This window comes from Gobius niger (assembly GCF_951799975.1).
Source record: "Gobius niger genome assembly, chromosome: 18".
NCBI classification, from domain to species: domain Eukaryota; kingdom Metazoa; phylum Chordata; class Actinopteri; order Gobiiformes; family Gobiidae; genus Gobius; species Gobius niger.
Window position 1 is genome coordinate 11,524,919 of NC_136869.1, and position 14,011 is coordinate 11,538,929.

General features: G+C 42.2%; 2 protein-coding genes across 3 annotated transcripts in view; both read right to left on the reverse strand.

The window, feature by feature from the left end:
• vav3 (vav guanine nucleotide exchange factor 3) overlaps positions 1-11,787 on the reverse strand; it is a 107,806-nt gene extending 96,019 nt beyond the window's left edge. For both annotated transcript variants that reach the window (XM_079576020.1, XM_079576019.1), the window contains exon 1: positions 11,369-11,787. In XM_079576020.1, the coding sequence (XP_079432146.1) occupies positions 11,369-11,575 (207 nt within the window). In that variant the 5' untranslated portion in view covers positions 11,576-11,787. The remainder of the gene's footprint in view (positions 1-11,368) is intronic.
• nrros (negative regulator of reactive oxygen species) overlaps positions 1-14,011 on the reverse strand; it is a 326,601-nt gene that overhangs the window by 283,640 nt on the left and 28,950 nt on the right. The window lies entirely within an intron of this gene.

Consider the following 14,011-nt stretch of genomic DNA (forward strand, 5'->3'; position numbering starts at 1 on the left):
TTGTGTTACAGAAGTACACTTGGTTAGAAAGTGCACTTGGCAAACACGTCATGTCGATAAAACAGTGCCACAGTATCACAACTGAAGGGATGTTGTCGTGATTTCACAGACCTTGGTCCCAAAGCGCTTCATGGGGAGAGATCATTTATTTACTCAGTTCACAGTGATCTGGTCGCAAGCTACAAATTGTCATTCTCATGTAAAAGTGCCGTTCAAAACACTGGCTCATTTTGTCAAGCTTCATTCTAGCCTCAGGTAAATGAACGTTTGTGCCAACATTATTGGAAAGAGTCTACAACTGGGAACCTAGTAAACTGGGAACCAAGTACAGGAAGCCAGTTTTGTGCAAAACAATCTTTCACTCCTGGTTTTTCCTCTGCTCATCTGCTGTTTTGCTTGATTACATTTGCAAAATGTAGGGGGAAATGAAGGAAAGAGTTACATCTCTTTTCAAAAAATCAGATCCAGTTTGAACCCATTCATTTCCAAGAGCCGGTCAAAAGAGCTTATTCAGACTGAGGCTGGCGGGAACTCTCTCTCTTCCCTCTCCCTGTTAGGAAGCTGAACTCTCTACCTCCCCTGCCCTCTCTTCCTTTGCATTCACGAAGTGTGGTCCACTCCAGCCCGTCATAGACTCTGAACAACAACACCTTTGGTCTTACATGGCTCAGTGTGTAGTATTGTTTTGTCCACAGTGTTTCCTGTGTTTGTTGAGGAAGCAATAGCTCTGAACTGAAGACACTCATTCATTTGACATCAGTAATTCTATAATCCATAATAAACAAATGGTCTTATTATAAAGGTTTCTTAAATGTGTGTAGTTTCCGGGGTGGTTTTCCCAACGACTGGTAAGTGAAAGGAAACTGGTTCACACTCATTCAAAACAGCAACAGCTTTACAAACATGCACAAAAAAAAAAATACTTTCCTTCTCCTAGTGTAAACCCCAATCCCCCCCGATGCTTTGTACTGCTCCTTGGACCTCCCCCACATCAGCGCTAAGTGTCAGCCATTTTCTATTAAATCCTGGTTTTAACCCCGTGACCCCCGCGTTCATACAAGGCGTGTGCCCCCCGCCCCCTCCCGGATCAGGGAATTGAATTAGTTGTTACTGTGCGCCGCCGTGATATGAATCCATTGGGCTACAGTCGTCCAGGTCAAGCAGTCGCAGCTCAATTGTGCATAATTTGATCAAAAGGAGGCTTATAAAGGCTAAGGAGCCGGTGTGTACGGGGTGAATGTCACAGAATAAAATGTGCACATAAAAGGCACACAGAGACGTACATGCGGCCGCTGATTCTTCCTGATTTATCCTCAATTGTAAAATGGAATTGTAAAATGTGTTTCTGCTGAATGATTGCAGCTGGTGAACAGGACAGCAGGTTAAAATAGACGATAAACCAGATAATTATGTGCATTGATAACATTGATAATGTGACAGCTTAGTCTTGGTGACGTCTCTCAGCTGCGGAGATGCAACGTCAGCATTATGTCTCTTTAAGATCTCCTTGGTATCTGACAGGTCTCGGAGATATCGCAGGAACGCTACAGAAACATCTCAGAATAAACGTCTCCAGGGGATGTTGCGGAGACATCTTTGTGACCAGCAGCAACTCGAGTCGCCAGCTAGTCTCCAGACTCCCTTTAGTTTGCCAATGTTATTGCATTTGGAGAAATGTATTACATAACATTACATTGTTGCCAATAGAGATACTGGAAGGATCCTGAGCAAATGTGACAAGTTAAAGTTAGGATTATCAATCATGTCATGTTTTGTTCTTCTCTTCTTGGTGAGTAAAGACGCCAATTCAAATCGTTTACATACTTGGATTATGAAAGAGCAAAATGTATGATGCAAGGAAAAACTTTGTTGGAAGCATTCAGGTCATTCTTCCTGCCTGTTGGGGTAACCCGTCAGGAGCAGAGGGCAACCTTAACAACTTCTGCTCCTATGGGAGAGCGAGGCTTATATTGCATATTTCCAAGTAAATGAGAGCACCCACAGGAGACCTCAGATGTCGATGCTGTGAGGTGAGAGTGCATAAACCACTCAATCCCTGTGCCGTGTTTGAGAGAATATCGCTGTTGTCGAGATGTTCAGATCAGGGCTCTTGTTGCGGATGAAAGCAAGACATCGCTTATTTTGAACCGGGGCACCCATCCAATACACTCTCTATATATCTCCCGGACAAGTTAATAATATTGTATCTCCCTCTCCAATAACAGTGAGGCCTTTCTTACACATCGGGTGCAACCAATATCCAGAAGCCGTATGGAGTCTGTGTATGTGTACCCAGTGACAGCTCTATGAGTTAGTATAGGCACCTTTGCTTTGTTACGGCGCCTCAGGGCTTTGTTCTTCGGCTGCTCTTTCCATCTCCATTACACAAATAAGGACATTTCCATTTTCAATAGACAACGGTCATCTATCACTTCTACCTCGAGCGCTTTTCTTCAACAATGTAAAAATACTGTATACAAGGGATTAGCCCGATGAATAGATGTATTAATGTACACTTAATTACTAGCAAATCTAACTATGTTGAGCTAAAATGTCGTGTTCCTTTAAAGTGTTTGGTGGTGATATGTATTTTCTTGCAGAGCTGGACGCACTTGGCTGAGCGTAGGTTTCCACTACAGTGACTCTCGCAGTAAAGGGCTGCTGACAGTGCTGCTGGCTACGACCGCGGCTGCTGCGGTTCGAGCTACACACCGTTTTCGCTGCTCACTCGCATTGAACCTTTGACTTTACAGTCGCAAATACTCAGCCGTTACTTTCACGTTCACGTCCAGTGACTGAGATGTTTTCAAATATGTCATTTGCTATTTATAATCAAGCGTTTTCCAGTAAGAGCAATGTATTACTGTATTGATTCTGATAGGGCTTTTAGAGCACTCAACAATGATTAACAGCAGGTCCCTGGCCAGAATTCAGAAGATAATAAATATTGATTTATTCTATCAGCTATATCTGCAAATAAAAACTCAATGTTGTCCACTTCCCCATTTGTCTGAACCCTACAGGGCTTGCCGGAGAGAATTGTGTGCACTAACCCACCCATCCTCTACATCCACTTCTCTAAAACCATCACTTTATGTCCTCTGTCACTGTATCCAGGAATATAAACATGTTGTATTAGTTTACCTCATATTCCTTTCTTTTTAACCGCCTTTTATTGAATTGTGAAATATCAAATTACCCCAAACAACACAAGACAATTTGGCACAGTCACACACAAATCCATCATTTGAAGATGTGAAATCTGATCCAGATGAGTCACCATTGATAAGGACACTAAGACATTACAAAATCTTGAAGTTTCTCAATATGGCGTAGCTGGTAGTGTAGTAGTTAATGCTATAGCGACAGAACATGTTCCAAACTCAGCGTGAATGTCTATGCCAGATTTTCACCCTCTCTCATCCTGAGCTCATGCCCCTAGTGCAGGTGTCGTAGCATGTTGTGTTTTTTTAACTCATTAATTGTCCGTGAGAGTAAATACTACGCTGACAGAAAAGACAAAGGGAGAGAGGGATATTGTACATCCAATTACACGATGGAGATCATTTTTGTCACTCAAACTTGGCTGTAAATACTGCTAAAGTGGCGCCAGCCCACAGTTAGCTTTGCCCGTTAGCCTGCTAGCTTCTTCTTCGTGATTCCATTAGTGTGTATTGGGTCTCCAGGTCGGAGCAGGGAGAGTTGCAAGCATGGTTTTCTGGCCAGAGACACCAGGGGGAGATGAAAGACCCCCATTCATCCCATTAATACTTGTATTACCCCCAGAGGGACTACGGAAAGGATTTAAACATGTTACTTAGTACTGCTTCAAGAGTAACGCTTTGAGTGTAGCACCAATGTCATATTTTTATTTTTTTTATAAATTTGTGGTCAAATGTTTTTTTTTTACCCAAATTCCCTATCTTACAGTGTGACATTCAAAACTCTTAAAGGTTGAAAAAAGTTGTGCTGCTGTGTACAGCCAGTATTACACGATGTATTGTTCATTCATACTTCTGTTGCCACAGAAGCCCTGATGCTGACTGGCAGAAACGTGCCAATCTGCGCCAACAGCCTCTCCAGCCACAATCGCTCAGAGGATGTGGGTGAAGTGTCTTGGTCGGGGCTTGGATTAACCTTCCCACTTTCATGTTATAAGATGACCGCCTCTTGAACCTCTCCTGCCTGAATCATCACTCCCACAGAAAAGCGTAACGGGCTGAAAGCCATGTGACATTGCAAATCTCACAACTAATTAAACGCTTGAAACATATTTTACTGAGCATTGGATTTGGCAGCAGGAGCGCAAATCTGTTACCTTGGTGACGCAATGGTCTCTATTCACTTGAGTTTGCACACAGCCACGTTATCTCTCCAGCATGTGCTCCAGTGTCACTGTGTGTGATCCGTGCCGTGAATATGCTTGTCATCGCAATGACAAAGCTGAACAAACCAGGGAGATTGCATTATATTTTCCTTCAGTGGGGAAATGCGGGGGCGGGAAAGGCTCACGCCGATGTCCAGTTGAAGCGTGGCTGTAATGAAATGGTGTTCACAAAATGCAATTCCTCCTTGAAGATGATCCGTTATGGTTGATGTGCTCAGTCTGTCATTAAGCAACATCTGGTGATATGGATGTTTTACCACCTGACATGAATTTGCTGATAGATATGCACAGCCCTATATCTCAATGCAGGTAAATTACTACTGCAAGACGAGGATTTGCCGTAAAAAGAAAAGAAGCTAAATGGAAACTGTGAATGTAAATGTATGCAGAAATAATGGGTTCAATGTAATGGGATGATGACAGGGCTAAGTGTGAAGTATGGCCCGTGGAACAAACTGCCCAATTATCCAGGAGCCAGTCTTATTGTTCCCATAGAAACAAATTCAGGGGAGAACGGTTTCCGCAAACTGACGGAACGAGGCGAGCAGAACGGCCGCCGGAGTGAGGATCTGCCAAGCTTTTATGGTTTCATGAGAAAATACCTTTTTGTGAGGCCAGAACAACCGACACCAAAGACATACACTTCAAATACCATTTGTTTGCTAAATGTTCTTTTTTATGATTGTGTATTGTAATAGCAGATCAAGGACACTCAGCATGGAGAGGTGCACCTAATAAATGAAGAAATAATCTGTAGTGTTCAATACGTTTTCATACATTTACTTTATCAGTGAGTCCAAAGTCACTGAGAGCATTTTTGCACAATTTCATGTTAGTAATTCATGGTAATGCTGAGTGATGCTGCCGAATCGCTTATATATACTGTAAAGTTTTATTTTAGTTTGAACATTTCTCGCAAAAGTCACAGCCATATCATTTCCAGTTATGACTCAAAGTTTCCCATGCATCCACTCTTCCGTCGTCCCATAATGCCCTCCCTTCAATCCTCCTCCTCATATCGTTCTCGCTTATTAAAACTAAAACTTCATTCTTAGTAATATGATTTCTCCTCTCTCCCTCTCAGCGTTCGCGCAGAGAGAGCTCTGCAGCCTTTGAACTCGTCCGCTTGTGCTGCAATGAGCGACCGTTGTCTCCTTTGTGTCTGACATGTCGGCTTCACTGGGGGCACGTTGAGTTTCACTTCCTTCCTTTATTCCATTTCCTGATTTCCTGTGCACAACAAGACTTACGGCGTGGTCACTGTGCAGCTGCTAATAGTACTGGAGATACAATATTGCCAGATATAAGATTCGAAAGAAAATGTAAAAAGGAGAAGTCTGAAACGATCCACCCATGCTTTGTCATATATACTGAGTAATTGTATATGCAGAGGTTTATTGTCAAACTTATAATGTGTTTAAAAATGCTCAAATTCAGAAAGCAAAGATGTAAAAGTAACAATTATGAGCAGGTTTGGTTAAGTTTTATGTCATTCTGTGCAGTTTTTGTGGTGGCAGTATTATATTGCCCTGCTTAGCTCAGGGAAGTCCTATAAAAAATGGTGCCCATAACGGAAAAAAAGTTACTGCGACTCATCCATATTCAACTTTATATGGGCACTCAACGCATCGACGGCTTCCGCTCGACAGCTACCACTCACTACAGCTTAGGCACGGAGAGGAGAACACGCCGCTGCCAATCGGGCGGCTCTCAATTTCAAACGCGCATTTATGAAACGAAAGACAGGAACTTAAGCAAGCGGAGTTAACCACAGTGACTGCTCATTGCCCCATGACTGTAAGACCTCAGCTCCGCAGAAAAGCTCCAGCCCCAGACTTTTACTGAGTGACAAAAACAGCCAGTGATTATGTGGTGCTTTTTCTAGTAAAAGACAAAGTGCAGCGGCAGCAGCTGTGGTCAAACTGTGTCTAGACTTACACATTCGGCGCAGGACCTAAAAAAATGTCTGTTCATAACTAGAGATGCACCGATCTAATACTGGTATCGGATATCAGAGCCGATACTGGAAAAAATACGATATTGGGTATCGGCTACAAATATCCGATACTGAACCGATACTAGTTTTGGCTCGCATCGCCTTAAAAACACAACTTTTACCACCTACATCTAAGTGAATATGGGCATGCTGTATATCATTGTAAAGCTAAGAACATGGAGGATTCAATCGCTGCTATTTTTGTTTGCCGTGCAAAAGTCTGAAGTTAGAAATAGCATGCTAAAGCTAGCGGAGCATGCTAATGCTAACGAAAAGAAATCAAGGCTGGGTCAGAAAATATAGAATTACCTAAAGTAACCTAATAAAATAAAATCGGCCACTACTGAAGCCAAGTGTTTGTATTTTAGTTTAAGAAATAAGCCTGTCATATACCCAAGGATATTTATTGTAGAAAACTCATCCTTGTTAAATGTTTATCCAAGAGTTTATCAAATATAGCCTAATAGATAATTGATCTGTAACATGACAATAAAATATCACTTTATTAAAGGGACTATACGGAGTTTAAAAATGTTAAAATTATGTATTTTCCTCCCCCTATGTTCTACAATGTTGGAAGGTGTAGAATGAGCCCAGACCTGTTCACCACAACTGCCTCTATAATCCTGCACTGTCACTCAAAACGGTGTTACTTCGGATCCGAAGAGCCGTCATGCACGGGCTTAATATAGAAGGTGTTGTTACAGGTATGACCTGAGGTGGCAGTAGTGAGTATAAAATGGCCAACTTGCATCTAGCCCCTTTATTCTTACAATGGAGAAGAGTGAATAAAAAATTTCACTCAGAGAATGCCACTTTTAAGACAGTATGGTGTGGGTAAATATCGGATATCAGATACTCAAACCCCAGTATTGGTATCGGTAGCAAAAAAGCTGGATCGGTGCATCTCTATTCAAAAGCAACATATCATGCATACAGTATATCTTGGAACAAATAGATGGATCCCAAAATCAGAAAACACATGTAATACTGAGTGCTTTGTCACCCTGCCAAACATCACTGAGTAATTGTTCGACAATATTTGTATGGCTTATAAGACAATCCATTCATTAGGAAGTCGAGAGCCAGTCTTTGTGCCATTTATACGCTTAGATAAACGAGGAGGACTGTCCGGATTCCAAGTCGATGCTAAACCAGTGCGATTAGTATGCAAATTACTATAAGGTTGCTAATGATTTCTGTAGCTCGATTGAAAAAGGTCTTTTGTCTCATGTTTGTAGTACTTTCTCCATGTGTGAATACAACACGTAATTCACCTCGCATAAGGCCAGGACTCCCTGATGCTGACACCCCACATGTGAACTCTCGGGAGCGTCCGACCGCATTGTGCTGTAATTACTCTGCTAACCACGGCGCAGCGGGCTAACCCTCATGGACCCTCCGTGTCCTCAGAGAGAGTTGTATGGAGGCCAGACAGTCCTCTTTGTGGCCCGTCTCTTCACTGCCTTTGTCTCTCCGAATCAGGGGTCCCAAGGGTGGGGCCTCGGTGGCGTCCCATGTGTTAACATTGGCCAATGATAAAGTAGCTGCCACGGGCTTCATGAATTATGCAGGCTAAAGGGGAAGCAACTCCGCCCTCCGTTATGTAAATGTAACTTTGGGGAGACAGAGGGAGGGGCATGTATTACACTGTGTATTTACTGCCAGATGATATTGGAAAAATAAGACACTGAAACATTGGTTTGGGACTTTATGTGAGCTAGAATTTGGTTACTGTGAAAGTTTCTGCAGTTTCTCTAAATATGATACAATTCTAAAAATATATATATATATATATTTGTTCACATGTGGTGCAATGAGTATCTCATTTACTCCAACTGTCACGTGAATTAAGGGTCCTGATTGCCAATTATTTTGTCTGCAAGTGAATTCTGGGCATATGCGTTCCTCACAGCTTTACTATAGCACACAGACCGTAGATTAAGAAAGATTGATAGAGATAAACTATAGTCTGTGCAGCACTTTGGAAACTGTTTATTTAATGTGCTGTTTAAATAACGTAGCTTTAGGTTAAGTATCCTTGTACATTTGGGTTCAGCAAAGCTTCAACAAAACCTTCTTTTCTGTGTGAGTTCATTAGCTTTGTGTTGTTTTTTTAAAGTGTTATGCCAGATGTTCTTCCAAATCTCTCAGGCATTCACTACAATCAGTCACAAACAACATGCTGTGCTTGTTTGACATACAGTAAAACAATAGTGGACACAGTCAGAAAACTAACAGAGTTTGGGGTGAAATAAATAGAAATAAATAAACAAATAGAAGATTATTATAGAATCCGCCATATTAGGGGTATCAGCAAACATTGTCCATAGCCCAATATTAGAAACAATATGAAAAAGCAGAGAATCCAACTCACTTCCCAAATGCTTTTATGCGATCAATAACTCCAGTATTTTACATTTAAAAATGTACATTTGCTGATTATAATGAAAGGTGTAGAAATCTTTGCAGTTTTGACAACCAATCCCAACTTTATTGTCAAAATATGAAGAACATGAATGAATGAATGAATGAATGAATGAATGAATGAATGAATGATGAATGAATGAATGAATGAATGAACGTCTATTCGGTTACAAAACATATAGAACAAAATGTATGTACAGCAAATCCATTGCAAACAAGGAGGGCAACTCAAAAGGTGTAGGCTGAAGCTGTGGCTTATTATGCCCCTTAGTTACAGAACACCATCCCATTCCTCAAAAATGAAACAAGGCATATATCTCAAATAGAGTTAATTTGTAGTAGTTACAAATGTTTGTTTGTTTGTTGCTTGCTTTGTTTCAACATGACTTCATCTATGAAGTGCACTTCATAATTTACTGCTACAGATGCTCACACATCAACTTGCAGAGTGTTAATCACTGGACCACAAAGTGAGTAAGCCAGTCATTCATGCAGAAAACAAACTTACTATAAATAACTCAGCCAGGACCCAGTCACATCCCAAACCCTGTCAGCTCTTTAGTATGTCATTATGTCAACGCCACGTATCGACAATCTCCTCATTCCCGCTATTGGCCAACTACAAGCAACCAACGGACCAATGAGCATCTTTCCTTTCAAATCTAATACTGTTCCTCTTTGGGAAACACATCCTTCAAGGCTATTACATGAGAAGAAACCTGATGAAATTAAGTATCATGTTGAAAGCGTCCACTGATCTGATCAATCCGACTGAGGGACAGTGTCTCTGTATCATCTTATTGAGCGCTGTGCTGTGATATTGTCTTCAGTGAGCTGTTCCAGGAAACAGGCCTAATGCCTGTCCCCATCACTTTTAAACACATTCACATCAAACAGATGCGTCCGGCTTCTTTGCAACGGAAAGCACTTGTTCTCACAATTTAAACGAGAGGGTAGTGTTTTTTCCATACATTTATTATGGAAGACAAAGCTAAATGAATCAAATCGGATGTTTCATGCTTTTGGTGCATGTGAAATAACCTAGTAACAGCCACATATGTTATTATTTAGTTAGGTCTGCATTTAATAAACGTTACCTTCTTGTACATGCAAGAAGTGTGAACATCCAAACACTTTACTGATGATTGATTTGTCATGATTTCACAATTAACCCAGAGAACCCGGAGGAAACCTACACAGACACGGGGAGAGCATGCAGAGCGAACCACTTGAGATATCTGGTCGTGACTATATAGACATAATATTGATTAACTATCCCAAAAATGTCTTTCATTCAGTAAATATGAGACAATGCTTTTATGCGTAACAATTAAGGATCATATTAGCCTAGTTATTGTTAAGTTATTGAGCCACTGAGCCTTTTGATAGCCAGTATACTAGAGTGATTGGTCGTCACTTGAAAACATTTTATTATGTGAGTTATACTTAGTGTCATATCAAATTCTTCCTCAAAACTCCAACTTCTCCAGTCTATTGTTTACAAACACCAGCAGCTGCAGCTTTGCACAGATTTGGTCCTTATTTCCGTCAGTGGGTCTCCAGATTTAGAAGGTGTGCGCTGTCACTGTGCCAGAGCCGAGATTCACAGATACAGTGTTATTAATCTGGCTCCGGCTGTCCTGTTATTGAAGCAGATGGTATCGCAAGGAGCGGATGGCCACAGTCCACCTCCACCTACTGTGTTTGTCAACCTATTTTTATGAAGACTGATGAATGCAGCCTACGAAGTGACTAGTCAATTAAAGAGATAGTGGGAAATGAGATTATGCCAGCAATTAATCCAGTGACATTAGAATTTCCCCAGACAAGGCTTAGCATGATAATCCTTTGACCTTTGCACTATTTTATCCACCTTTAGGGGGCAGAGAAGGGAGCAACATAACACTTCCACTGATAACCCACTTTAAATAAGCTTTATCCTTAACGTTATTGGCTTCAAGTGTGCATGATCTTGCAACAGTGTAACTCAAAACTTGGCGTGGCAAACACTGGAGCACCAAACGTCACGAAACTTTGCCACGTTAGTGCATTTTAGCGAACACGCGGATGAATAACGTTCGCAAAAGAAGGCATTCTCTTGGTAACCTAACGTCAAGTTACGCACGCGTTTTACAATGTTTCTCAATTGGGCTACATGACACGCTCCGTTATAGCAACACCCAAGCGCATCGGGCTATGGAGCTACTTTCGAAAGCAGATGTTAAGAAAGAGCATTACGCTTTTTTTTTCCTGTCACAAACGCCCCGGTGTTGTGTACACACATCAGTATCCTTTTACGCATCGCGCATGGCAGCCACACTAGGTTGAAGGGGGAAAAAAAACGTAATCAGCTGTTCTGTTTCTGCTCTACTGTTGTGATTGGTTATTTCCTTCTGCAGGCTGTCAGTGTGAAAAGTTTTCATTTTGGATGTAGTTTATTGCCGTGGCTGTGTTTGGAGAGCTTGAGATTCTTGGGCACAGACCGGAGCGCAGTGGAAGACACCACGCTGCGGGGTGAAGTTAAACCGCTGGTCCAGACGGGCGCTTTTCTTTTTTACCTGTGACATCTGCGGCCGGAGGTTGATCTCCTTCAGGTTGATGCACTGCGGCCGGAGGTTGTTGAGCAGATGGCACAGCAGCACCCCGTCCCGAAGAGTCTGCGCCAGGTCGAAAACCTGCGCGGACTCCCATGTCACCCGGTGGTTGGCCGGGAGCACCTTGCAGTTTATCAACCACAGCGCGCATTGCCTCCAGTACTCCATCATTATTGTGACCGAAAAGGGGGGGGGGGAGAGCCGAGAGGAATGTCAGGAACACACCGACAGCTCCCCGTCACACCGTGTCCATGCTAAATCCGTGCGTAAAAAAAAAATAAGGGGGGAGGCGGTGTTGGTGGTGATGCTGCTGCCGCTTCAGGGATGACAGTCCGCTGAAGTGAAGCTGTGTGTGGATACAGCGCGGCTCTTCCTCTGTGTCGCTCTCTCTCTCTCTCTCTCCCCCCGCGTGCGCCCTCCCCCTCTGACACTTCTTCACCTCTTCCGCTCTCCGCTAATGATAGTACACAAAAGAAATGACAACGTATTCCTGAATTTCGCTTCGCATTCGTAACGAAAGCCGCGTGACAAAATGAAGCATACTCTCTTTTACGCAAGAATAATAAACGCCAAGTTAGAGGATTTCCTTTTGAGCCATCAGCTGTTCCATAAATACATTTCAAAGTATTATGTTAATCTATACCCCACAGCTAAACACGCACTTCCACAAATCCATGTGCATTTGTATTAAAAGCGATATTTCACACCAATAAAGATCATTAGTCTAACTGTCATACCTGCATGAAGTTAGTTGTTGTCACCAGGTGGCGGTATTGAGATCGACTTTTTTACCTATTTCGATGAGAAATATATGACCAGCACATAATTCATCTGTAGCATGTCACACTTATGCCACAATAACAATGTAGCCCATAAATAGATATCTGATTTTCATTTTAGGTTATAACTTGGAGACTGTAGTACCAGGGATGGTTACAGTGCATCCGAGTATAGTTCCATCTGCTGCTATCGAGTAAACTCCCATGTCAAATACACTTAAGTGAATGGCCGTTCTAGGCTCAAACCATCCTGCTATCAAAGTGAGCAAAAGGAGATCAACACATAGCCTCCGTTCTTTATATTCTGTGCCATTCTCTCGGCCATTTTGCAAGGAGCTCGGGCAGACGATCAGAGATTATTGTCTGAAAGTCCTGGCAGAGGATCATATTGCCCTTGAACAAAGACAATTAGGCCTGGACTGCCAGTGTAGCGGCCTGGACACTGGGGCTGCATCACTATATGAGGCTGAAGAGAGCTCCAGCAATACACTTAAGATGATACCATTTCCATTGATCTCTGCCACGGATATCTGTGACTGTTACTTTCCTAAAGAGCAGTCGAGTGAATATGAGGGATGGCCGAACATATTTACCACAGCAAACAATGTGACTGCTGATTGGTTAACGCTGACTTAATGCTTGATAATAGCAGCAATATGGATGTACAGTATAATGGTCTCCCTTATTTACAAAGGCTATGTGACCATATAGCACTGTATTAGAGAGAGATTGTGGTAAATAATAGAAGAGAAGTGGTACTCAAGGTCTGGCTTCTCATGGTAAAAGCATATTTATTATGAAATGGAGGGTAATTGTTGGTTATGGGTTGCACCGACTGCAGCACATTGTGCAGTGCTGCTGAGAGGGTGATTGGCTGTGAGCTCCCAACTCTCCAGGACCTGTTTACCTCCAGGACCCGGAGGCGTGTGGGTCAGATCACAGCTGACCCTTCTCACCCTGGACACGGACTATTCACCCGTCTCCCACACCTCCCGCCACTTGAACAGTTTTTTTCCCTCCGCCATCACACTCATGAAGTCTCTTTAGCTTAGTTACAGACTCATAGATGTAATCTGCACTTGCACTCTGTGGCGTGCCCACACTTAGATCACTTATCACTTATCTCACTTTATCACTTTATATCTCTTTATATCGCTTTATACGCTTACACATCTGTAAATACAATCCCGCTGTTGTTCAATGTCAAATTGTTGTTGTCTTTTTGATTTTGTCATATTTATTTAATATTTTGAATGCATGCCCCCTATAGCCTTATAGTTGAAAGTTTTCTAGCTTCTTTTTTATCTTAATTTCGTGTTATATGTTTTATGTTGCACGTTTGCACCGAGAAAAATACCTAGTTTGCGAAACTGTTCTCAAACCATGGCAATAAAACCTATTCTGATTCCTTTTGCAACATTTCTGTCTGGAGTTTGCATGTTTTTCCCCCACACGTCTCGCCTATGAGCACAAAAAACATGTACAATAAGATCTCTGGGCCTTGGGTGAATCCAGGACAACAGATGGAAGTTTGCCCATGGCTTCAATCCAGCGTGGTGTGTCATTAACATGTCTGTCCTGGCAGATACACAAATGAAATATGAAAATGAAAATAAAAAGGAAACACCCTGTACTAATACTATCATAATACTGCCATAAAAAATGCTCTGACTGCACTTATGGTGAATTGCTGTCCGCCTGTGTAATGACAAGAGATCAGACCTTCTGCTAGTTCCCATTTTTGGAGAAGTTTTGGATGCAATACCGCTCTCTCTCCCTCCCTCCCGATGTTTACCCACAGTGCGTTCAGATCTGACAGTCAAAGTGT